The sequence below is a fragment of the Sarcophilus harrisii genome, chromosome 1 (genome assembly GCF_902635505.1).
Source record: "Sarcophilus harrisii chromosome 1, mSarHar1.11, whole genome shotgun sequence".
Lineage (NCBI taxonomy): Eukaryota > Metazoa > Chordata > Mammalia > Dasyuromorphia > Dasyuridae > Sarcophilus > Sarcophilus harrisii.
In genome coordinates this window covers 330,476,561-330,504,495 of record NC_045426.1, presented here as the reverse complement: position 1 = coordinate 330,504,495, position 27,935 = coordinate 330,476,561, and the positions used below count along the sequence as shown (strand labels likewise).

At 33.1% G+C, this 27,935-nt stretch overlaps 1 protein-coding gene across 2 annotated transcripts in view; it reads left to right on the top strand.

Moving 5' to 3' along the window:
- CTNNAL1 (catenin alpha like 1) overlaps positions 1-27,935 on the top strand; it is a 108,796-nt gene that overhangs the window by 43,756 nt on the left and 37,105 nt on the right. For both annotated transcript variants that reach the window (XM_031945551.1, XM_012543100.1), the window contains exons 3-7: positions 831-1,018; positions 7,838-7,957; positions 13,499-13,588; positions 15,684-15,854; positions 26,380-26,580. In XM_031945551.1, the coding sequence (XP_031801411.1) occupies positions 831-1,018; positions 7,838-7,957; positions 13,499-13,588; positions 15,684-15,854; positions 26,380-26,580 (770 nt within the window). The remainder of the gene's footprint in view (positions 1-830; positions 1,019-7,837; positions 7,958-13,498; positions 13,589-15,683; positions 15,855-26,379; positions 26,581-27,935) is intronic.

The following is a 27,935-nucleotide window of genomic DNA, read 5'->3' as shown; positions in this document are numbered from 1 at the left end:
TACCCTTGCCTGTGGGTGTGCTACTCAAAAAATGTAAATTTTGATTGCTGAAATCTCACAAGATTTGGGGGGTTAGGCTAGGACCATGCCTTAAACCCAAATGACTCTGACTCTCATTGATTGACCAACAACAGGTCATAGGCCAAGCCCCACTTGGTTTTTGTTCCACCCTTTATTGGCTCAGAGTGAATGAAAATTTCTCTTTTGGCTAGGAAGCCTGAGGGTCTCCCAGATCGATTTTTTTCCCTTACTTAACCTTAATCGCTGATTGAGTGTTGCCTCAATCAAACTGAGACCTTTTAAAGATTTTAACTTAAACTGGCCAAAGACTCCCACTACATCCAGGGCCATCTCCAGGCCTTCTGATCCATTTAGTGTCACTGGATTCAGATAGCTATAAAGGAGAAAGTGAGGGTCTTCCTCACTTTAAATCCAATTCACTTGCATGTGATAGCATTCCCTCTCTAATGTCATGGTCCTCTTCAAGAAAGAAAGGCAAACAACAATAAGGAAATGCATTTTGCTTGATTGAACATGTATAATCTATATCAAATTGCTTACCACCTCAAGGGAGGGAGAAAGAAAATTTGAAACTCAACATTTTTTTAAATGAATGTTTGTTAGAAAATGAAGGAAAAAATAAAAGTTTTTTTTAAAATCTCTTTTAAAAACATCTTTTACTGCTTACTTTTTAATCATCTTCCTAATAAATGTGGAATACAAAATGTATAGTTCCATAATACCTAAGACAATATAATATGATTGACTCTGATAAAGTGTATGTTTATCTTTTAAAAATAATTGTGTTTTTATTTTGGATATCTTGACAGGAGAAACAATTGCAGAACTTACAGATGTAACCAGTTTAAATAATGCAGAATGTGATGGACAGATAACAATTTTTACAGACAAAACAGGAGTCATAAAAGCTGCAAGATTACTTCTTTCTTCTGTGACAAAAGTGCTGTTACTGGCAGATCGAATAGTCATTAAACAAATAATAACTTCAAGAAATAAGGTATTTGACTTTTCTACCCTTTCTACAAATACAGCTATGAGAGTTTGTTAATAAGGTTTTTATGGTTAGTTAGTTAATGGTATATAGTGTAGCAGGATATATAATAAATTAATTTTTGTACTAGCACAGTATTTTGTTTGGCATGAATGATAACCAAGTAAAATCAATCATAACAATGATTCAGTGTACTTTTCATTAGACAATGATTACTCTTTTTCAGTATATTTTTCTCCTAACAAAATATATACTGTGATCAGGATATGCTGGTAAATTAAACATTTCATTGCAAATTGGCATCTCATGAATATCTCTGAGAATATTAAACTTTGTTGTTTCAAGTAGTGTGGCCATATCTTCCTTTCTCTTCAAAGTAGAGTTTGCAGAATTGCTCCAAGCTCTGAGATTTTTGTTGGCACAATTATATTTTTGATGGCCTATGCTATTCACAAATTGTTTGACCCATTAAGGATTAGCATCATAGTATTTTGTCTGCCACTAGTTGTCAGTTACTTTTGCAAGGTGGGGTTTTTTTAAGCCTTAAGGGAGCAAGTTTTGATTCATAAATACAGTACACAAATTGTGTGTGTGTGTGTGTGTGTGTGTGTGTGTGTGGTATGTATGTGTGTAAATCACTCATTACCATTCCTGGTTTTAAGCAGCTTTACTTGAAAAACAAATCTCCATTTGACACTGACAGTTCTAAAAGTTTTATTTAAAAGAAACATGTATAACTAAAGACTGCCAGATTGGGATTCATTGCTACCCAAGTTGTGATCTAAAACAAGTCACCTTTTGTGGTCTCATTTCCATATCCAGGAAAATGAGGGGATTGGATTGGATAATCTATAAGGTCCTTTCTGATTCTTACACTTTGCGATAGAAAGACTGTACCTTCTATAGCATCAACAAACAGCTAACTGAAGAAAAAAAGTGTGCATAACACATTTTCCCCTTTATTTCTTATACTAACATTTTTCTCTATCTCTTTAAGTCTAAACAACCTATAGGGTTTGCTGAATTCCATGGTATAAGAACTTACACTAAAAAAATTAACAATTAGATCCCATTTAAGCTGGTTTTAACTTGTCCCTTACTTGAAATCAAGTTCTTGAACACAAAAAAATTTTCTTTTGAAGAAATAGTAGTAAGAGAGTTCTGGGGAGGTGACAGAAGATGTCAGAAAGTTCCAAGCTCTCTAGGTTTCCCCTACAAATTAAACAAAATAGTGCCTCAGGTTGAACCAAAAGCAATAAAAACAATCAAGAGTTGGTGTGGAACACTCCTCTTGGGATAATAGAAAAAGACCTCAAAAAAGATACCTGGACTAAGGCTTGGCCCTTGTGAAGTATAAATACCTCCAGGCTTGCTGCTTCAGTAAGACTTATGTTTCGCCGAGTTGGGAGATACAGCTTTGGCCCCAGCCACAGGAACTTTCACTTCCTGGACTGTATGGGAAGTTAGGCATCTGAGTCAGGAAGATTGAGGGAATCTCTACTGATAAGGGATGCTAGGCCCACCTATGTTATAGAAACTTTTTCCTGGGTAGGAAGGAACCAACACATGCTTGTTGAATGTAGAAACAATAGGGCAGGGATGCATAAGGGTAGAGTTCTTGGTTGTGGGTTCCAGGTCTGAGGGGAGAACTAAAGGAGCACTTGAGGCCAGAGGCACTTTTCCCTCATATCCTAAGACTAGAGGTGATTATAGCAATAATCTATTGAGAGAGAGAGAGAGAGAGAGAGAGAGAGAGAGAGAGAACGAGAGAGAGAGAGAGGAGAGAGAGAGAGAGAGAGAGAGAGAATGAGAGAGAGAGAGAACGAGAGAGACAGAGAGAGAGAAAGAGAGAGAGAGAAAGGAGAGAGAGAGAGAGAGGTCAAAGGAGAAAGAGCTCAACCATAGAAATTACTTTAGGAATAGAGAAGACCAGGGTCCATCTTCAAGGAAGGAAACTGAAATTTAAAAAAAGCTTCTACTATCCCAAAGAGTAATGTTAAATGGTCACATGTCCAAAAAGAATTAATTTAAAGAACTCATAAGAGACTTTTAATGTCAAATGAGAGAGATTGAGTAAAAAAAATTTTTTAAAAGAATAACCCAGGAAAAACAAGATGATTATGAAAAGCAGGTAAGCCTATCTTAGGAAAAAGGAGATCCAAAATCTTAAGGAAGAAAATGAATTCTTGAAAATTTGGAATTGGGCAAGGGGAAGCCAGCAAAGTTATGAGACCAAGAAATAAAAAACCAAAATATGAAGAATCAAAAAATAGAAGAGAATGTGAGACATCTTATTAGAAAAAGTAACTGATCTGGATAATAGATGAAGAATAGAAAATATAAGAATAGTTGGATGAACCTGAAGCTATAATCAAAAAAAGAATCTTAATACTGCTTGCTGTTTTAAGAGAACTAGCCTGGAGGTGTTTATACTTCACAGGGACCAAATCTCTAATCTGGTATCTTTCTTCAGATTTTCTCCTATTGTTCCAGGAGGACCAATGTTCTGGGCCAACTCTTACTTGCTTTTTACAACTTTGTTTTTTACAGTTTTTTTTACAGCTCTAAGTTCTCCCTGCAGTGCTATTTTGTCTAGTTTATGAGTGAAATATGGAGGGCTTGGAATTTTCTGGTTTATTCTTCCATCTTCCCAGAATGCTCCTGACCATCTCAGTTTTAGCCAAATATCCAGAGCAGAAGAACAGTTTTCTTTTTGTGATTTTAGGAGGATAATTAACAAAGAATAGGACCTCAAAGATGGGAAAAGAATAAAATTGCTTAAAAGTTTAGCCGCATCATGAGGATTGAGAACAACATGACTGGCTAAAGGGTTGAAGCATGGAAGACAATATGATTGATTGGAAGTTGGGAATGAGTGTGTGTGTGTGTGTGTGTGTGTGTGTGTGTAAATCACTCATTACCATCCTTGGTTTTAAGCAACTTTACTTGAAAAACAAATCTCCACTTGACAGTTCTAAAATTTTATTTCTAAAATAGAAATTCTATTCTAAAAGTTTTATTTAAAAGAAACATGTATAACTAAAGACTACCAGATTGGGATTCAATTGTACCCAGGTTGTGATCTAAAACAAATCACCTTCTGTGGCCTCATTTCCATTAACCCTCTCCTTGTCTCCTGTGAGTAAGAAATGTTCATTATTTGAGTCCACTTGTAATGTCAAGAGATAGTGAACCAGACTTTTTTGAACAGCAAACCAGACATCCTTGAAGGATAACGTGGTGATGTAAATATATTAGAACAGACCCCCTGGTGTACACATGCATTTTTCAGAGATAGCTGATTTCCTTGAGGCAATAACATAGTGAGAACTAAATTTCTAAACTTAACTTATTATACACTAGCTGAATTTCAGAGACCATAACTTAAGTAATTATAACACAAAATCAATTAACAATAAATAGGATCAATAAAAAAGTGATACAGAATCAATTTAATCTTCTCAGGCCTAAATTAATTTCATCAGGGGAAACAGAGTATTGCCCTATGGCAAATAACTTTATTTTGCTTTATACTCAGAATTGTAGAACTTAAGCTTCTTTAGGGGTTTATATTATGTCCAGATGCTTATGTTAAATGGCAGGCATCTGAAGATAGATAAGATTTCTTAGGATCATAGGATTTAGAACTAAAGCAGAATCTGAAAGATTAATCTTGCTTTGCCTACCTTGTAAAGGTTAAGAATATCAGGTAAAGTAATGAATATTTTTTATGTTCTTGAACCACCTATAAGTCTAAGATTTTATTATCATCATCATCATTAGACTGAAAAAGGAGCTTAAGAAGCAACCTAATCCATTAGTATAAGGCAGCATTCAAACTATTCCCAGGAACCTAGCCACTTGTCCTACACTTTATAAGTATGCAATTCTTTTCTTCCTCATCCCCAATACATACCCATGCTCTTCCTATTCAGATTATCCACCTGAGGAAAGAAAAAGTTGGGGGAAGCAGTAAAAGGAAACTTTTACTTGTGAGGGTCTAGACAACTTTATGTTTGTGTAATGAATTTTAGGAATTGAGTTTTCCTAAAGTTTTTGGAAAATTGGCACTTTCTCAAGCAGTGTCTGTGACTACTACTACAGAACTCTAGTCTGGATATAAATGTTTCAGAAGGCTTCTTAAATCTGTGCATCCTGACAAGTGGAGGGTTATCAGATGTCCTTATGGACCAGCTGTAGTGTTTTGCACAAACCCCAGTTTCTTGTTATTGTACTATTGTGATAAAGCTAACAGGATTGGAGTCATGGTAATCTTAGGGCAATATATACCTTTGTCTGATTTAAGAGCAGCTTCCTAGGAAGTGGGAGATTGGTATGCCCTGTTTTTTTCCATTAACTTATGTAGCAAATGGATGCTATGGCAAGATTATGGGATTTGGCCAGGAAATGTTGGTTCCCTACTGTAGGTCAAGAAAGCTGTAGATATGTTTCTTTATGTGTGTGGAAGGTGTTTTCTCCTTTCCCATTCACAGTGTACCTTTTCATTTTGGGTTCCAAAAATATAGGTAAGAATAAAGTTAAACTGTTCAAAATAAACAGGGCTGACTAGTCTTAGGAACTGTATTTGATTTCAGTAGCATATTATGATGATGTGGCCATCCTTTTAAGGTAGCTTTTATTTTTAAAAGTTCCCTGATCCAAATTATATAAATTTTCATTTCCACAATAGTCATTTGATAGGGTATAAAATGAGGCTTATGAAGAATGATTGTGTAATTAGAACCCATTTAAAAGACTTGCCTTTTTTAAAGCTAAATCATATTAGAATCCATCACTTTGGGAAAAGTTAATTTAAGCACAGCATGGTTTTAGAGAAATTAATGTACCATATGTAAAAACATGTTAGTGTTTTTCAGTTCATAATGATGGAATCTCAAAATCTCTGAGAATTCTAGCTGAGGCAAAAGCTACAAGCATATATTAAAACCAAGCTTTGACTAACACAATTAGAACAGCATCTGGAGATGACCAAGATCAGAGGGAATACAAAGGCATGCATTTCCCCTCCAAGCACATAGCTTAGCCATATCTTTCCCCACAAGTACCAGACCACACATCCCTGTGTGTCCATCTCTTTATTTATGACCTCCATGTGTGTTATCTCTCTCTAATACTGCTGAGTATATTTGTGGGATATGTCCCAGGTTTATGAGAGAGATAATTCTGTTACTACTTTTTAACTATGGCATTTAAATGCCTTTATGTTGAGCTAATGGTAACCTTTGACTGTAAACATATCAGTGAAAGCCCATGAATTATAGTTTTAGTAATTCACACCTACATAGTACCATGAACCCAGGGTAGTTCTAGGGTAGTTCTACATGAACAAGTTGAGGGTGATAGTGAAGGTATTTTTCAGGCTTTGCATTGTAGATGCAACTCAAGTTGACTGTCTCAAAATGGTACTAAAAGATTTCAGAGAGAAAGTGGATATTAAAACAGCCAGTCTCTAAAAGTAACCTGTTTCCTGTCAGGTATCTTTATCAAGAAGCCAGAACCCTCAGTTTGTTTAGGAAACTTTCCAGTTTGATCAAAAATTAACCTGATTCACTTCCTTTACGAAATTGAAAAATTAATCCTAGAGTTTTATAAATAAATCTTATTAGGATCATAAAATTATGTTTTAGATACGATGATCAATTCTGATGGATATAATTCTCTTCAACAATGAGATGATTCAAACCAGTTCCAATTGTTCAGTAATGAAGAGAGCCAATTACACCCAGAGAGAGAATTATGGGAAATGAGTGTGGATCACAACATAGCATTTTCACTCTTTCTGTTATTGTTTGCTTGCATTTTTTGTTTTTCTTCTCAGGTTTTTTTTTTCTTTCTAGATAAATTTTTCTTGTGCACCAAGATAATTGTATAAATATGTATACATATATTGGATTTAATATATATTTTAACATTTAACATGAATTGGACTACTTGACATCTAGGGGAGGGGATGGGGGGAAGGAAGGAAAATTTGGAACAGAAGGTTTTGCAAGGGTCAATGTTGAAAAATTACCCATGCACCTGTATGTGCACGGATGTTTGTGGCAGCACTTTTTGTAGTGGCTAGAAACTGGAAACTGAGTGGATGCCCATCAGTTGGAGAATGGCTGAATAAACTGTGGTATATGAATATTATGGAATATTATCGTTCTGTAAGAAATGACCAACAGGATGATTTCAGAAAGGCCTGGAGAGACTTAGACGAACTACTGCTGAGTGGAATGAGCAGGACCAGGAAATCATTATACTTCAACAACAATACTATATGATGACCAGTTCTGATGGACCTGGCCATCCTCAGCAACGAGATCAACCAAATCATTTCCAATGGAGCAGTAATGAACTGAACCAGCTATGCCCAGAGAAAGAACTCTGGGTGATGACTAAAAACCATTACATTGAACTCCCAATCCCTATATTTATGCCCACCTGCATTTTTGATTTCCTTCACAAGCTAATTGTACAATATTTCAGAGTCTGATTCTTTTTGTACAGCAAAATAACAGTTTGGTCATGTATACTTATTGTGTATCTAATTTATATTTTAATATATTTAACATCTACTGGTCGTCCTGCCATCTGGGGGAAGGGGGGGGGGGTAAGAGGTGAAAAATTGGAACAAGAGGTTTGGCAATTGTTAATGCTGTAAAGTTACCTATGCATATAACCTGTAAATAAAAGGCTATTAAATAAAAATTAAAAAAAGAAAAAAAAAAGGAAAATTACCCATGTATATGTTTTGTAAATAAAAATCAATAATAAATAAGTAGATTTTTAAAAATAAAATTGTGTTTTATTTTGTAGGTCCTTGCAACTATGGAACAACTGGAGAGTGTGGGGAGTTTTCAGGAGTTTGTGCAAATATTCAGTCAGTTTGGAAATGAAATGGTAGAATTTGCACACTTGACTGGAGATAGACAAAATGTAAGTATTTTCTAGATCTTACAAATTTATAACAAAAAAAAAAAGCAAAATTTACTTATGTTTCCATGTGAAATTCTGTTCATTTCAAAGTGAATTAGGTGCCCAAACTTTATTAGAAGCCTTTCTATATGTTTTTGAGAACTGAGTCAGAATAAAGCCGTGTTTTGTTTTTCCCACAAGAATATATAACAGTTGTGTGTAATGTGTGTGTGTGTGTGTGTGTGTGTGTGTGTGTACATGGATGTGTGTATAAAAAAAAAAAAACTACTTTAAAAAAATAGTTGTTAGGTATCCATGCTATGGCTTCAGGTCATAAATGCCTGAAGAATGTTATCTAAATTACCATATATTTTAAATTTGTTCATTCATATAGTATGATTCTTTGACTTTCTTTAAAATTATCATTAATAATAATAGCTAGTATTTACATAATGCTTTAAGGTTTGCAAAGCACTTTATAAAAATTATCTTATTAATCCTCACAATAACTCTGGGAATTAGATGTTATTATTATAGATTTTATAAATGAGGAAACTGACTCTAATAGAATCAAAGTGATTGCCCAAGATCATCACACAACTATTAAGTATTTGAGACCTCTAGTCTTTCAAACTTCAGATCCAATATTCTACCTGCAAAGCCCACTAAGTTGCCTAGCATAAACTTTAGTTTTCAGTGAAAATACTAATAATTAGAGAAAGATAGCAAAATTTGAATGAGAAAGTTTTTGTTTGTATTGATTACTTATACTTGAGGAAAAGCATCTTTAATTAGATGTTAATGAACTAGGTGATGGAAGGTTAAGGGGCTAGAGGTACAAAATGGGGTATATATTTTGATTTCAGTAGTATGTTATGATATGACCATCCTTTAAAGACAGCTTTTATTTATAAAAGTTTCCTGATCCACAATAGTCATTTGATAGGATATAAAGTGAGGTTTATAAAGGATGATTATATAATTAGAGCCCATTTAAAAGGCATGCCTTTTTTTTTAATTAATATGTTGAATGTTTTACTTACACATACTCATTTGTTATGGAAACAGTGAGTTATTACTGATGAAGATTCAAAAAAAATAGAAAAGTGCATTAATAAAACATTATGAAAATACATATAAGGAAAAAGTTCTAAAGAGGACACAATCAGAAAAATTTTGTCATTGTCATGTTAAATTATTTTAGATTCATTTCTTTTATCAAATTTTGAGTTCCAAATCTTCTCCTTCCTAAGATGACAAACAATTTTGTATAGGTTATATATATATGCAATCTTGTGAAACATACTTGGATATTAATCATATGTTATTAAATTTGATAACTTTTTTAAAAAATTTATGGAACAAAAAAATTATGGTTTGTTATACAATGCTCTTTTTTTGTCCTTTGCTTATTGAAATATTCCTATAGTGTATTGATTATTAAAATCATAAAAAAGGAAAATTTAAATTTAAAAAATTGTGTATAATTAAGTGGACATTCAGAAGGGAATCTCTTAGAACTGTTCAAAGAAATTCCGTACACCATCAGTGTCATCAACCCCAGAAAAATTGGAACTGAATAGAAGGGTAAAAGAGAAGGAAAGATGGCCAAAGCAGTGTGTATCTGTATGCCCATGAGTTAGATCTTTCTAACCTAGAGAGTATCGTCATAATTAAATTCATAGTGTTGTGAAGAAGAATTAGCTATGAATAGAGTGCAGGACTAGAATCAGGAAGGCTCATCAGAGTTTCTGTGCATTATAGCTTCATAGAGTATTAACCAGGGCACAGAGTTTAAGTTATCTGCCCAGAGTTCAAAAAGCCAACATATGTCAGAGGTTGGACTTCACTTCAGGTCTTCCTGGTTTCAAAGCTAATTTTATGCCCTAATACATGGTTAATTTTTGTATAGATTCCATGAATCACTGAGAAAAGAAGCATACTCCTTTCTGTTTCCATTCAATTTTCTCCAAAGATCTATCATATCATAACTTTTCTAACATTCTGTTTACCTTCTTGACTTCTTTCTTATTTATTTTGTGGTTCAATTTATCTAGTTCTGAGAGAGCAACGTTTGGATCCCCCACTAGTATAGATAGTTTTGCTATTTCTTCTTGCAGCTCTTTTAACTTCTCCTCTAGGAATTTGGATGCTATACCCCTTGGTGCATATATGTTTAGTATTGATATAGTTTCATTATCTGTGGTACCCTTTAGCAGGATATAGTTTCCTTCCTTGTTTCTTTTAATTAGATTTATTTTTGCTTTTGCTTGATCTGAGATCAGGATTGCTATCCTTGCTTTTTTTACTTTACCTGAAGCCTAATAACTTCTTCTCTAGTCTTTTCTTTACTCTGTATGTATCACTCTGCTTTAAATGTGTTTCTTACAAACAACATATTATAGGTTCCGACTTTTAATCCAGTCTTCTATCTGCTTTCATTTTATGGGAGAGTTCATCACATTTACATTTATAGTTAAAATAACTAATAATGTATTTCCTGCCATATTATTTACCCTAAGTTATGCTTTTCTCTTTCCTTTTCCCCTTCCCTCCTCCCCAGTATTTTGCTTCTGATTACCACCTCCCTCAAACAGCCCTTCCCCTGGAGAGCTCCTCCCCATTTCTTATACCTTTCTCCTACTACTTCTGTTTTCCTTTCTATTAGCTTTTCCCTTTCCTTTCCCCTTTCCCCTCCACTTCCCTATAAGCTGAGACAAGTTTCTCTGTTAAACCAAATATGTTTGATATTCTCTCTTTGAGCCAAATCTGATGAGAGTAAGATTCACACAATGTTCCTCTCTCTCCCTTTTTTCCCTCAATTATAATAGGTCTGCTTTGCCTCTTTGTGAAATGTAATTTCCTTTATGTTATCTCCATTTTCCTCTTTTTCCAGTACAATCCCCTTTCCACCTCTAGTTTCTTTTTTATATTATTACAGCAAAATCAAATTATATGTCTCTCTATATATACTCTTCTATGTATACCCATAACAGAAATATAGTTCTTAAGAGTTCCTAATCCTTTTTACCTTTTTATGCTTCTCTTGACTTCTATATTTAGAAGTCAAATATTTTGTTCAGCTTTGATCTTTTCATCAGAAATAAAAGAAATTCACCTCTATCATTGAATGCTCATCCTCTTCCCTTAAAGATAATGCTCAGTTTAGCTGGATAGTTTATTCTTGGCTGCATTCTAAGTTTCTTTGCCTTTCAGAATATGAGATTCCAGGCCCTTCGATCCTTTAAGGTGGAAGCTGCTGGGTTCTTGAGTAATCCTGATTGTGGCTCCTCAGTATTTAAATTGTTTCTCCCTGGCTGCTTGCACTATTTTTTCCTTGGTATGATAGTTCTGAAATTTAGCCAAGATATTTCTTGGAGTTTTCATTTTGGAGTCTCTTTCAGGAGGTGATTGGTGAATTCTTTCAATGGCTATTTTACCTTCTGATTCTTGGACATCAGAGCAATTTTCCTTTAGGATTTCCTGAAAGATAATGTCTAGGCTTTTTTTTTTTCATCATGGCTTTCAGGAAATCCAATAATCCTTAGATTGTCTCTCCTAGATCTATTTCCCAGGTCAGTTGTTTTTCCTAGGAGATATTTCATATTTTCTTCTATTTTTTTCTTTTTCTTTTCTTTTTTTTTTTTTTTGTTTTGTTTTGTTTTGTTTGACTGATTCTTAAAGACTTATTGAGTCATTCACTTCCATTTGTTCAATTCTAATTTATAGTGTATTATTTTCTTCAATTACCTTTTTTAGCTTTTGTATTTGGCCAACTAATTGTTTTGTTCATTGCATTTTTTTTTCATTTCACAAATACTGTTTTTCAATGAATTGGTATCTTTTTCATATCTATTTTGTAAGGAGTTATATGCTTTTTCCATTTCATCAAATCTATTTTGTAGGGAGTTATATGCTTTTTCCCATTTCATCAAATCTATTTTTAAGGAGTTTTCTTCAGATAATTTTTCTTTTTCCTTTTCCATGCCCTCTTGCAAAGATCTCATTTCCTTTCCCCATTTTTTCTTCTCTCTTTTAAGATCCTTTTTGAAATCTTCCAAGAGAGCCTTGGGAAATGGGAATCAGCTCATATCTACTTTTGGGGCTTCATCTGGAGTTGATTTGCCTTTAGGAACCTCAAGATTTGAAGTCTGTTCTTCTTTTTCCATAAAAGTTGTTTATGGGCTGATTTCATTTTGCTTTTTTCATTTATTTGAGGTTGAGGTCTGCTCTTAAGGCAAAGGAGTCACAGCTGTTTTAGGTTGCCCTGGAACCAGTGTTTCTGACTGACTTCCAGTGCTGGATAATCACAGCCAGGTGCTGAGTTCTTCCGGGGCTCTGCGGCTTACAATTTGCCTTGTGTATTTGTTTTTGGGTGTCTTACAGTAAATCTGTTAACTACCTGCTTGCAACCAGAACAAAGTAGTCTAAGAGTCTTACAGAAGATTCACCAGTGTGCAGACGCTGCAACACTCTGACTTCCTGCCCCAGCTCCTTGTACCAGGTTCCCTGTGCTGTGGTCTATGCTTGGCAGACTGTTGCCCTGCCAGGTCTGCCCGAATAAAACAGACCTTTTCTGAAGTTCTTGCAAAGTATTTTCTTCTGGACATGTGTTATACTCCAGATATGTATACTCCAGATATTCTGTCACTCCAAAACAAATTTAGTGGCTTAATCTACTATTGGTTTGAGAAAAGGTTGGAGGTCACAGAAAGCCATGTCTGCTCTCCACCATCTTGGCTCTACTCCCCCACCCCACCCCCCTAAGCTAGTTAACTATTTGCTACACCAAGATGTAAAATTGCTGATTAGACATTAGACATTTTACATTTTACCCCATTTCTATCTTTCTCATTCAAAATCAATGCGTCCTGGAAATACAGGCTATGGGCTTGAGGTCTTCTTATTACTGGTTATACATAGGAATACATATAAAGCTTTATCTTTGAATGTGAAAAACACAAAACAAAACAAAACTCCAACATCACAAATAAAGAATTGGCAGGTATGGCTACATGACAGTTTTGTTTAAAAAAAAAAAAATCAGGTTTTGGTGGACTCCAAAATCAGTTGAGTCAATAGTATTGCCTTTTGTTTATATGCCACAATTATTTCCCCTTAAAGCAGCTTTCCCCACCAAACTTTTTCTAATAAAATAAAAATTTTTAAGCAAATCTACCTGAAGGTATTGTTTCTGACAGTGTTCACCAGTCTTCCATTTCTCAGGCTTACTTCTCTCCTTAAAGGAAGAAGGTATGTATCATTATGAGTTCTCTAGAACTGAGATGTTCACTATAGTCCATCTTAGTTTGAGTTCTTTTAAATAATGTTGTGATTAAATAGACCATTGGAGACCATAACATTGTTTCTATTTGGGAAATACATTCCATATTAGTCAACCAAGGCTTTTGAAACACAACTGGTGATAATTTTCAAAAATTTATATTTCCTTCACTTACGCCATCTTTAAGTTCTTTTTCTTAAGTGAAGAAATTTTTCAAGTGTTGAATTAGTTTCTGACATAATTTAAAAAATATTAATTTCGTTTTCATTCCTTCTTAGGATTTGAAAGATGAAAAGAAAAAAGCAGAAATGGCAGCAGCTCGGGCAGTTCTTGAGAAATGTACTATGATGCTTCTCACAGCTTCAAAGGTAAGATGAAAATTGGTGGTTTTAGTGTTTCAGTATTGAGAACTCAAAACACTGGTATTTTGCATTGTTTTTTCTTTTTTATATAACTATTTTAAAACTTCAAATTTTTTAAATAAAAGTTTTTTATTTTTCACAATACATGCAAAAATAGTTTTTTCATCCTTGAAAAACCTTGTATTCCATATCTGTCCCCATCTCCCATCTTCCCTAGACAATATAGGTTAATTCAATATAGGTTAAATATATTTCATATTTATCATGCTGCACAAGAAAAATTAGATCAAAAAGGGGAAAAAAAGGGAAAAAAAAACAAGCAAGCAAACAACAACAACAACAAAAAGGTGAAAATATTATGTTGTGACCCACATTCAGTCCCCATAGTCATCTTTCTGGATGCAGATGGCTCTCTTCATCATAAATCTATTGGAATTGGCCTGAGTCACCTCACTGTTGAAAAAAGCCATGTCTGTCACAATTGATCATCATATAATCTTGTTGTTACTGTGTACAATGTTCTATTGATTCTACTCACTTGACTTAGCATCATTTCATGAAAGTCTCTCCAGGTCTTTTCTGAAATCATCCTGCTAATTGTTTCTTATAGAACAATAATATTCCATAACATTCATATACCATAACTTATTTAGCCTATCACCAACTGATGGGCATCCACTCAGTTTCCAGTTCCTTGCTACTACAAAAAGGGCTGCTACAAACATTTTTACACGTGTGTCCTTTTCCCTTTTGTATGATCTCTTTGAGATATAGGCCCAATAGAAACACTGTAGGATCAAAGAGTATGCACAGTTTTATAGCACTTTGGGCATAGTTCCTAATTAGTCTCCAGAATGATTGAATCAGTTCACAATTCTACCAACAAAGCATTAACATCTCCACAGTCTTCCCATATCCCCTCCAGCATTTATCATTGTTTGTTTCCTGTCATCTTGGCCAGTCTGAGAGATAGTAAATGGTACCTCAGAGTTGTCTTAATTTGCATTTCTCTAATCAGTAGTGATTTAGAACAGTTTTTTGTATGATTAGAAATGGTTTAAATTTCTTTGTCTAAAAATTGTCTGTTCATATCCTTTGACCATTTATCAAGTGGAGAATGGCTTGTATTCTTATAAACTTAAGTCAATTCTCTATATATTTTAGAAATGAGGCCTTTATCAGAACCTTTGGCTGTAAAAATTTTCCTTCAATTTTCTGCTTCCCTTCTAATTTTGGCTGCATTGGTTTGGTTTGTACAAAAACATTTAAATTGAATTAAATAAATGCAAAAAATCCATTTTGCATTTCATTCTGTTCTCTAGTTCCTTCTCCTTCCTTCTTCACAAATCTGAGGGGTAAACTATCTTAATTTGCTGCTAGTATCACCTTTGTATTTAACCTATTTTGACCTTATTATAGTATAGGTTTTTAGGTGTTGGTTGATGCCTAGTTTCTGCCGTATTATTCAGCAATTTTTTCCAGCAATTTTGGTCAAATAGTGACTTCTTGTGCCAGAAGCTGGAGTCTTTGGGTTTATCAAACACTAGATTGCTATAGTCATTGAATATTGTATCTTGGGCACTTAACCTATTCCACTGATCTACTACTCTTATTTTTTAGCCAATACCAAATGGTTTTGATGACTGCTACTTTATAATATAGTAAAATTTTAAAATTTAAAAACTATAAGAGGTGAACTTTATTCTAAGAAATCTTAAGACATGAAAAACACAAGAAAGTTATTCTCCAGAACAGTGCTTTGGGTTATATTGTGAAATTATAATTATCCCCATTTTCCAGATAAGGAAACTGATAACTCACATAGTAAGTATCTATGGGAGGATTTGAATGCAAAACTCCTAATTCCAAGCTCTGTTTGCTATGCATGCTTATTCCTTATATAAGTATCTATTGAGCATCTGTAATGTACTAAATAAATGAGCTATTTACATTGAAACTCTTAATATTAATCCTTTAATTCCTCATATCACTGTAGAGAGATTTTACTAGAAAACCAGCTATACATTAATAAAAAAAATTCATATGTTCCTTTGCATATTACAGAAGCATTCACCTAAAAGAAGTTATCTTTTTTTAAAAGACATGTCTTAGGCATCCTAATTGTGAATCAGCTCGTAAAAATAAAGGGGGAGTATTTCACCGAATGAAACTGGCTTTGGAACAAGTAATTGAAATTGTAACAGACTGCAGACCAAATGGAGAAAATGAAATATCATCTATCAGTATATATGCTGGCATTAAAGAATTTAAGGTAAGAATAAAGAAATGTATACTTTTCCATTTCCATTTTCTCTTATTATCAGTGTTTTGGGGGTTCATATCTTAGAATAGAAGCTTTACAAAAAGAGATAATATCTGTGCTTTAAAATGACTACATTCTCACCTCTAGCTTTCTAGTAACATTTGCATTTCTCTTTGTCCAAAAAGTTGTTCATTTTCTTTTTCTCTAATGCAATGCATATGTAGGCATGTATATAGTTGCTGTTAGAGAAGTCATTCTGTTTGAAGCCATTATCTCCATCATGTACCAATAGTTATAACTTTTAGATTAGGTAAAACAGTCCATTAATTGTGCTGAGATAGTGAGCATGATCTATGGAACTCCCAATAGAGTGCCAAATTCCAACTATATCTCTTGTAAACTTTGAGGATATTAGTTTAAAAACTTGAAGGCAACTTCTTAGTCCACCTAATGGTGATTAGGACATACTAAATTTACCTTTTTTTGAAAAAATGGATTTATCATAGAAGACTGATTCATACATGAGCTCTATGCATTTGTTTCCATCAATTTTTTATTTCACTTATGTGAAAGCTACTCTCCCCAGGGCAGATCAAATGCAATGCAAGTGACTCTGTTCCTTCAAAACTTCTTGGCTTTACATGAATACCACTAAAACATGAAACATCTCTATTGGTTATCCTTCTCACATGATAACCACACCTTTTTTCCTGTTCATCTGTCTCTCTGATAACCATCCTCTATGCTATTATTATTGCATAATTCTTCATTATAAAAAAGTTAGTTTTGTTATAAAAATGTGCAAATATTTCAGGGTATTCTACATGAGAAAAATAATCACTGAGGGAGTTTAACTTAATTATTTATGTGGGAAAAGCCAAGTAGATAATGAATTACTACTTTTACACAGTAGTAGAACATTTAAGTTTATTTTAAAAATTATGTGTTTCATTTATTTCAGTCAGCAAAAATTCATCTTCTCTATTCCTTATGCTGTGCCTTGGGAACAAAGAAAAATGAAAGCTTCTGTTACAAACATGTATAATCAAGCAAAACAGATTTTTGCATTGGTTATCTCCAAAATGACACACACATATTTTTTTGGCTGAGTCCTTTATCTCTCTACTTGTACCACAAGTTCTGAAGAATTAAAGTTGATTGATCATCTAAGAGTAATGGAAAGATCCTTACATAATACTTAATATTTATTCAGTGGATGAATGAATGTCAATTTTTCACTTAATGAAAAGTATGTACAACTGAAACTGGCTGTTTCATAGCATACCCTTCCTGCAAGGTAGATCTGTTATGGAAATCACATTAATTATCAAAAAAATAGAATTGTTCAAAGTTAGGAAATAGGCTGGAAAAATGAGCAAACAACAAAGAACCCGATCATGAAAGCTATTTAGTTGCAAGAACAATCAATATACAAATTCAGAATATGACAAGAAGAAGGATGACAGAAGAAGGAAACAATGTGAGGCTATAGCCAAAGCCTTAAAAAAAAAAATGCAAATTGAACCTAAGTCCAACAAGAATTCCTGAGAGCTGTGAATAAAAAGTTATTAAAATAAAAAAAATAAAATAATTCCTGAGAGTATTAAAAAAGGAGATGTGTAGTAGAGGAAAAAAATGAGATCGATGCAAGAAAATTATGAAAAAATTAACAAAGACACAAAAAATATTAAAAAAAATAGAACCTTAAAAACAGAATTGTGCCAAGAGATACAAAAGTTCATTGAAGGAAAAAAACTTCTTATAAAGCAGAATTCACTAAATGGAAAAAAAGATTTTATAAAAGCTCACCAAAAATATTCCTTAAAAATTAGAATGGGGAAGTGGAAGCTAATGACCCCAGGAGATGTCAAGAAACAATAAGTCAACAAGTTACAACAAAGTCAGAAGATTTTTTAAAAATAGGAGAAAATGTGAAATATCTTATCAGAAAAACAATTGACATGGAAAATGGATGGAGGAAAGGTAATTTAAAAATTATTAGACTACCTGAAAGCTATGAACAAAAAAAAAACCAAAAAAGCTTAGATATTATCTTTCAAGAAATTATCAAGGGATTCTGAGAAGACAGCATAATAAATTAGGAAATTACCTAGGTCTCCTAAATTTCCCCACAAACAATATAACTTTGACTGATAGAAATAATTAAAAGTTGGGATAAAACAGTTATCTAAATAAGTACTTGGAAGGACATTAAGAAAGATCTAATCAGGGATGGTAGTTTGACTTGCTTGAAGAATAGATATCTGCAGTAAGACACTGCTGAATTAACAAACAGTAAGCCCTCAGAGCAGCTGTGTTTGGACTTAGTTTCAGGAACCTTATAAATAGTATTGGGGTCAGACTGATGATCAGGAAATTTTTCAGGGCCTTCCACTGGATCTACATGCTGGACTTAGGTATGCTGACCAGGCACAATCTCAAGTTGTGGCCATGGGTGAGGAGGAGTAAGCATATGCTTGTGAGTGTGGTTACAGGAGGATGGGGACCCTATTGTCTGTGGGCACTTAGAAGAGAGCAGAATCCCTGATTTGGGTTCCAGGCCAGAGAGGTGAGCTGAAGCTTACAGTTGCACATAGAAAGTAAGACTATTGCAGTGACAGCATTATTGGAATCCCTGATCATGGTTTAGGAGTAGAGGGATTATGTGAAGTCAGTCCCCAGAGAGAGCTCAGAAAATCACAGTATAAAAAATCTAAAACCTGAGACATTATCTTCCATGTCTTAGAAATAGAGCCCTACTTTAATACAGAGTAAACAGACAAGAAATAAGCTGCTTAAAAATGAGTAAGCAAAAGAGAAAGAACCCAATCACTATGATAGAGAAGATCTGGGTTCAAACTCAGAAGAAGATAGTAAAGTTAAATTAGCTATTTTTATCTCAAAGAAAAAAGAAAAATGGTTACAATTCCAAAAAAAAAGTTTTTGGAAGAGCTTAAAAAGAATTTAAAATTCAAACAGGAGGTTGAGGAAAAATTAGAGCAAAAATAAGAGTAATACAAGAAATCAAGAAAATTATAAAAAGAAAGTCATCTAATTGGAAAAAGAAGTCCAAAAATTTATGAAAGAAAATAACTACTTAAAAATTCGATTTTGGTAAGGTAAAGTTTAAGAATTAATGAAAAACTTAGGGGGCAGCAAGGTGGCACAGTGGATAGAGAGCACCAGCCCTGAAATCAGGAGGACCTGAGTTCTGGTCTCAGACACTCGACACTTCCTAGTTGTGATACCCTGGTCAAGTCACTTAACCCCAATTGCCTCAGGGGGAAAAAAAGAATTAATGAGACACCAAAAAATAATAAAATCAAAAGAATGAAAAAAAATTTTTTTTTATTCTTGATATCTCTCATTTTTATTCTTTTTTTTTTTTTATTTAATAGCCTTTTATTTACAGAATATATACATGGGTAACTTTACAGATTAAAATTGCCCCTTTTTGTTCCAATTTTTTCATTTTACCCCCACCCTCCCCTAAATGGAGGATGACCAGTAGATGTTAAATATATTAAAAATATAACTTAGATAATAATAAGTATACATGACAAAAATTATTTTGCTGTACAAAAAGAATCAGACTCAATTATTGTAAATTAGCTTGTGAAGGAAATAAAAATGGGTGTGCATAAATATAGGGATTGGGAATTAATTAATGGTTTTTTAGTCATTCCCAGAGTTCTTTTTCTGGGTATAGCTAGTTAGTTCATTACTGCTCCATTAGAAATGATTTGGTTGATCTCGTTTGAGGAGGGCTATCCATCAGAACTGGTCATCATCTAGATTGTTGTTGAAGCATATAATGATCTCCTGGTCCTGCCATTTCACTCAGCATCAGTTCATGTAAGTCTTCCAGGCCTTTCTGAAATCATCCTGTTGGCTTTCCCTTTAAGAACAGTAATATTCCATAATTTTCATTTAAACCAATTTATTCAGCCATTTCCAAGATGGACATCCATTCAGTTTCCAGTTTTTTACCATAAAAGGGCTGCTAAAACATTCGTCACATAATCCCTTTCCCCTTCTTATAATCTCTTTGGGAATAATCCCAGTAGTAAATGTGGATCAAAGGGTATATGCACAGTTTGATAACTTTTGACATAGATCCAAACTACTTTCCAAAATGGTTGTTCCTCTCCAAACCCCCAAAATGAATCAATGTCCCAGTTTTCCCACATCCCTCCAACAATCATCATTTTTTTTCCTGCATCTTACCAATCACAGGTGTGTAGGGTTCTTAGAGTTGTCTTAATTTGCATTTCTCTGATTAATAATGACTTGGAGCATCTTTTCATATGACTAGAAATAGTTTCAATTTCTTCATCTGAGAATTGTCTGTTCATATCCTTTGACCATTTGAAAAAAAAATTAGATGAGAATGTGAAACAGTTCATTAGAAAAACAACTGAACTGGAGGATAGACCAAGGAGAGACAATATAAGAAATAGTCTACTTATAGTTAGGATTTTTTTAAAAAGAGAAATTATTAGAAGAAATTATTAAGGAAAATTGCCCTGAAATTTTAAAATAAGAGTGTAAAAGAGAAAGAAAAAAATGCAACCATTACCATGTGAAAGAGGATGTTAATATTTTGTTGTGTTTGAATATCAATTTTTTATTCATCTTTGGTCTTTTTATCAGGAATACTTAAAAACTCCTCTATTTCAATAAATATCCATTTCCCTCACCCCTGACTCCTGAAGAATTATACTCTGTTTTGGTGAGTAGATTATTCTTGGTTGTGAATTGATCCAACTATTTTGGAGAGCAATCTGGAATTATGCCCAAAGAATTATAAAACTGTGTATATCCTTTGACTACCTCTTTTTGGTCTATTTTCCAAGATGATTGGAAAAAAGGGGGAAAAACCTATAAATTTTAAACGATTTATAGCAGTTCTTTTTAGTGGCAAAGAAGTGGAAATTGAGGGAATGCCCATTAGTTGGAGAATGGCACAAGTTGTGGTCTATGATAGTGTTGACATAACACTGTGCTATAAGAAGTTATAAGCAGAATGATTTTAGAAAAACATGAAAAAGACTTGCATGAAATATTTAAAAGTTAAATGAACAGAAACAAGAGAACTTATAAAGAGTAAGAGTAATATTACTTGAAGAATAATTGTGGACAATCATGTTACTATAAGTATTATAAATACTCAAGTCAATTACAAAGGATCTATGAAGTAAGATGCTGTCAACCTCCAGAGAAAGAATTGATAGCACAGTAATATTCATAGTGTAATTTTACACATATTTATAAATCTGTGCCACATGGTAGCCTTCTCCAATATACAGTGGGGAGGGAAGAAGGGGGACATTTTGGAACTTAAAATGTTAACACAGGAATAAATTAAATAAAAATGTTTTAAGTATTTAAAAAATATTCAAAGCAAAAAAAATTTTAAATGAAATTATCAAGGAAAATTGCTCTGATATTTTAGTACCAGAGGATAAAAGAGAAATAGAAAGAATCCACCATTCAGCTCCTGAAAAAGATCCCAAAATGAAAACCCCCAGGAATACTATTAACTAAATTGTAGAGCTCCCAGAACAAGGAAAAAATGTTGCAAGCAGCTAGAAAAAAAACTCAGTTATCATTTGAATATCATAGCCAGGATTTCACAAGATTTAGCTACTCTCACTTTAAAGGTACAGAGGAATTGAAATATGGTATTCCAGAAGGGAAAGGAATCATTATTACAACCAAGAATAATCTACTCACCAAAACAGAGTATAATTCTTCAGGAGTCAGGGGTGAGGGAAATGGATATTTATTGAAATAGAGGAGTTTTAAGTATTCCTATAAAAAGACCAAAGATGAATAAAAAATTGATATTCAAACATAAGACTCAAGAGAAGGATAAAAAAGTAAACATGAAAGAGAAATCATAAGAGACTTAATAAGGTTAAACTATTTACATTTCTATGTGGGAACATAACTTCTAAGAATTTTATTAGAGCAGTACACATAGAGGGCATGGGTGTAAATCAATTATGTTGGAATGATCTAAAAAAATGAAGGGATAAGAAAGGACATGCATTTAGAGGAAGAGGAAGGGAGTAGAAGGATGGGGTAAATTATATCATTTTACCTCTTTTATAGAGGTACACAAGGAAGAGGTTTTTTTATACTGGAGGAAAAATGGGAGAAGTAGCAGGCAGTGCTTCAATCTTGCATTGAAAGTGCTTCAAAGAGGGAAGAATACACACACACACACACACACACACACACACACACACACACACAATTAAGTATAGCAATCTATCTTACCCACCATGGAAGGGAAAAGTGCATAAGGGAAGAAGGATGATAAAACAGGTAACAAATTAAGAAATGCAGTAATTAGAATTAGAAGCAAAATAACACTTTGAGAAGGGAAAGGACAAAAAGAAAGATAAACAGAAGGAAAAAGAAATACACAAGCTAGTAATCATAATTGTGAATATGAATGGAATAAACTCATCATATAACAGAAGTAAGTAGCAGAATAGATTAGAAACCAGCATCCAACAATATATTTACAAAAAATACACTTGAGCCAAAAAGACACACATAATATACACATATTCTCTCTCTCTTTCTTTTTATCCCCTTCCCTTTTTCTCTCCTCCCCTCCCATCTCTTACACACACACGGCTGGAGCAGAATCTGTTATGCTTCAATTAAAAAAAAAACACCCAAAAAACAGGGGTAACAATCATGATCTCAGACAAAGCTTAAACAAAAATACATCTAATTAAAAGAGAATCAGGGGAAACTATATTTTGCAAAAAAAAAAAAAAAAAAAAAAAAAAAAAAAAAAAAAAAAAAAAAAAAAAAAAAAAAAAAAAAAAAAAAAAAAAAAAAAAAACCAAACAACTAAATAATGAACTAATATTAAAGAATTTTTTCAACAAATTCTCTGAAAAAGGCTTTGCAAATATATAGGGAACTAAGTCAGATTTCTAAAAGTAAAAACCAGTCCCCAATTGTGATAAATGGTCAAGGAACATAGGCAATTTTCAGAAGAACTCAAAGCTATCTGTAATACACCCACAAATATAAAATTGCTTTAAATCACGATTAGAAAAATGCAAATTAAAACAACTCCAAAGTAATACCTCACACTTACAGATTAGCTAACATGACAGAAAAGGAAAATAAATGTTTTAGGAAGTATAGAAAAATAACAGATATTCATGGAGTTGTTGGGGTTGTGAACTGTTCCAGCCATTCTGGAGAACAATTAACTGTGCCCAAAGGGCTGTAAAACTGTGCCTACTCTTTGACTGAGCAGAAGGTTTGGTGTCAACACAGCCTTTTTCCTCTGGTACTAATAAACCTAGGTTCCAACTTCACAGATAGACCAAATCTTTTCTCTTGTTAATTGTTTTTGTTGTTTGTCACAAAGACTTAGTGACATGGGTGACTTAGTACAAATCGGTCTCTTCCACTAGAAAAATAATTCCAGGGCAAGCACAGTTCATAGTAATTGTAGATCACTCATAGATGCTGGACACTATTATTACCATCAGTATATTACCTTCTTCACATGGAAGTGCATTCATAATGGTTATTTTTTTTCCCTTTAATTTATATAATTTCAAACTCTTCTTACTTTTACCTCATTTTATGGCATTCAATCTTCGATAGATCTAGGCAGATTTTCTTTTTGTTATAATTATATATGTATATGTATATATATATAAAATCCCTTTATTTCTTGACTATTCCATTGTTCTGGTAATATATTATAGGTGTATAATAACAAAGACACTCTGGATAAGTAAATGTCCTGGGTATTGCCTTCCATTGAAGGCTAACTGTTCAAAAATCTACAATGACTTCTTATTTCCAGATAAACCAAACCCAGACTCTTCCATCTGATTATAAATTCTTCCATAATTGGGTTTTACTTGTTTTTTTCTGCTTATCTTAATACATACCCTCTTATTCAATCAGACAGATTTCTTCTCTATCCCTCACATATATAATATTCACATTTCAATTTCTGTTGTGCCTCATACAATCCTCTTAGCTATATTATCTTTCCATAACACCTACAAATCTTTCAAAATCCAGCTCAGGTTCCTTCTCTTCTATGAAACTTTCTCTGCTAGCCCACATGGATCTCATCTCTCTCTAAATTCATATCGTACTCATAATAATAAAATTCTAGAGTTGGAAGGGACTTGGGACATCAAGTTGTCTAACCTACAATGAAATTTGTTCCCAGTAGATAGTCAGCTACTGCTTAAATACCAGATGTGGCATTATTTCTCTCATTACTTTCAAGGCAGCCTCTTCCACTATTGAATAATTCTAGTCTTTAGGAAGTTCTTCCTTGTGTTAAGCCAAAATCTTTTTTTACAAAATATCTATCGGTTAATCTTCATTTTGTTCACTGGAATAAAACAAGATAATAGCTTTATATTATTATAATAGTAACATTTATATAAAACTTCATAGTAACAAAATAATTTACATATATTACCTTATTGGATATTGAAGTAACTCTATGTGGAGGGTCATCTAAACATTATTAATGCTCTTTTACAGATAGGAAAACTGAAGTTCAAAAAAATTTAAGTATTTGTCTTATTTCACACAGTTGTTAAGCAGCAGAACTGAGACTGAAATCTAAAGTTTCTAATTCTAAATTTAATATTCTTTCCACTATTCTGTGCTAATTATGATTATTTCATTCACTCGTTTTGACTTTAGTAGACTGTAAGCATTTTTGAAAGCAAAGATTTTAGTAATTTTTCTGTATCTTCTACTATGCACAACTGAGCAAATAACACAATAAATAGAAATAAGAATTGGATCTATGATTTCACTGATACAGGGACTCCCAATTGAGCATATTCCTTGAGATAAATGAAAGTTAGCCCTTTTTTAAAAAAGACTTACAATTATTTAAAATCTTAAATAACTGAGTTAGAAGTTCAGTGATTTGTTTAGGGTTATAGACTATATTAGTACATATCAGAGGTGCGACTTGAATCCAGTTGTTTCTGATTCCAAGGCCCCACAATGTCTTTCACATAATAAATATCTGGCTTATTTAATAAATTCAGCCAACACTTATTAAGTACTGATACAGAGCATGATTTTAGGTCCTGGGAAAGATTAAAAGTTTGGATTGCCCTCATGAAATTTAAAGTCTGTTAAGAGGATCTGATACATTGGCTGTGATATAAAATGATACATACATACATTAGAAACATGCAAGATCAATCCCTCTATTTTTGTCTGCTTGCATTTTTTATTTCCTTCACAGATTAATTGTACACTATTTCAAAGTCCTTTTTGTACAGAAAAATAACTGTATAGACATGTATACATATATTGTATTTAACATATACTTTAACATATTTAACATATATTGGTCAACCTGCCATCTGGGGGACAGGGGAAGAAAAAGGAGGGGGAAAATTGGAACACAAGGTTTTGCAATTGTCAATGCTGAAAAATTACCCATGCATATATCTTGTAAATAGAAAGCTATAATAAAAAAAAATTTTTAAAAGAAACATGCAAGATAAAGAACTATGTGAGCTAGGAAAAGGAAAAAAAGGAAAGAAGTGACAGTATTATCAGGGCAGCCTCCTAACCAAGGTGACATTAAGTTGGGTTATGAGAATTATGAGTAATGATTCAACAAGTACTGAGAGGTAAGAAGGAAATTATAGACATAATTCCCTATGAGAACATTTTGTTAGATACTACTTTGCAGGGAAATAATATAAAATAAAGCTGGAGAAGTAGGAAAGTACCATTTTCTGGTGGTTCTTGATTATTAGACAAAGGAGGATATGCTTTACTTAGTAAACAGTTGGAAGATAATTGGATTATTGAATAGAGAAGAAATATAATTTTAGCTATGCATGGAGAAGATTCTTTTGATAGTAGTATGAGGAATGAATTAGAAAACAGAGTAGAATGATACCAGTGTACAGAAAAGTTAAATTATAGCAGAGGGTACATAGCTAGCAAGTAGCCTGAGATGAGATTAGAATTAGAAAGTCCAGAACCTTGTGATTGATTCAAAAAGGTACTTGACAATATAAAAGATGTCCTTATAATGACATGAAGAGTAGGTATGTTCACTTGGTTAGGAAAAGTATCACTTTTTCCCTCTGTGACTAGAAGAAAGAAAAAAAGGAATATTATATTCATACATATATATGTATATATATATATAATGAATTTATGACAAGCTAGGAAAGCTTAAGAAGAAGCTGAATCTTTAGGGGAGAAGGTAGAATTGGGGTCTTGAATAGGAAAAAAGCTTTGAACACTCATTGGGAAGATATGATAGCTAATAAAAGGTTTTTCTATAATGCAGTGATAGTGTAGTTGAGATTAGATAGCAAAAATTTATGTTGGACTAATCAATATAATTTGATAATTTTTCAAGTGTTGTTCAATAATATAAAAATGTGGAAATAAAAATGAACCTATTTTGTTTTGTGCCTGTGATTTATAAGTATAAATTTACATAAGGTTTATATAAACTACAAATTCTATTTTTCAGATGACTATTGAAGCCCTTCGAGAGAATCTTTATTTTCAGTCAAAGGAAAATCTTTCAACAATGTTGAAATTTATCTTGGAACATACAGAGGATTTTACTGATTCTGCCTACACCAGCCACGAACACAGAGAATGCATTTTGGAACTATCAAACCAAATTAAAATTGAATTGCAGCACCTGGTTTCTGTGTGGATGCAAGCAGTAAGAACTTTTTTTATATTAAAATAAATTCTCTGTAACAGTATTTCCCCACTAAGTGTTATGGCATGTAGAAGTTAAACTTCATTAACAGAATTGAAATAAACCAGAGGAATTATATTCTTTTTAACCCATAGTGGTCTAGAAAATTAAGTTAATTTGGCATAGTCTGTATTTGATGAAGTCATGACAGGTTTTTAATAAACACTGTTTATTTTTCTAAGTGCTCCTAACTATCCTTCATAATATAGTCTAGAATGTTGCTAGGAATTTAAAAATAAAGGTAGCATGCCTATAATTAGAGTACTACAATCGCTTCCTTTTTTTGAAATTTGGAATCTTGGGGTAACTAGGTGGTGCAGTGGGTAGAGCACCAGCCCTGAAATCAGGAGAACCAGATTTCAAATCTAGCCTCAAACACTTAACACTTCCTAGCTGTGTGACCCTGGACAAGTTACTTAACCCCAATTGCCTCAGCTGAAAAAAGAAAAAAGAAAAGAAAGAAATTTGGAATCTTTGTTTTCCTCCAATTCTGTTACACTTCTTTTTTGTAAGATCTTTCAAAGTAGCTCAGAACTAAAATCTCATTTCTTTCAGTATATAGGATATAATTCATTTGTGACTTAACACAAGAAAGCTGAGATAGTGTCTCAGTTTCTCTTATTTTGGATTTCTACTTCCTCCTGTTTTTTTTTTCTTTCTGAGTCTGTGCAAGAGAAAATAAAGTTGAGTGCTTTAGTCTTCTTATCATTGTCCATTACTATCATTCCATGTATTTCAAGCAATGGTCCTATCCCTTTTTGATTCTTCCTTTGCTCCTAACATTGCTATTTAAAAAAACCCTCCAAATCGTTATGTTGTAGTTTAGTGTTCATTGGCAGCCTTAGCTCATTCTGGGCTTTAATAATCCGGACTTTACAGTGATCTATTCCTTTTTCTTACATCCATCCTCAATTATTTTCCCTTGATTACATGTTCTATACTTATATTTTTAAAAATCTGAGTTGATCAATGAACTCTCTATGCAAGCACATTTAATTCTTTAAGGAATTCCTGCCTTTTCTCTTCATCATTCTTACCTTCACCATCTTATTCATGAAATGGCTTCCCATCCTTCTTGTACTTACTTACTCTGTAAAATATTGGACTGTTATTCCCTACCAATTCTTATTATTGATACCTTTGAAAACTCTGCTTTCCCAAAGTATAGGATATGTGCCAGAATTTGTTTGGATTCCTTATTTCCTCCTCGATCATGAACTAGGATGGAGTGATCACTTACCCCTTAGGTTTCTGTCATTTGTTTCAGCTATTAGTATCTCTTTGGTTAGTATCAGGTCCAGTATATCAGTTTTTCC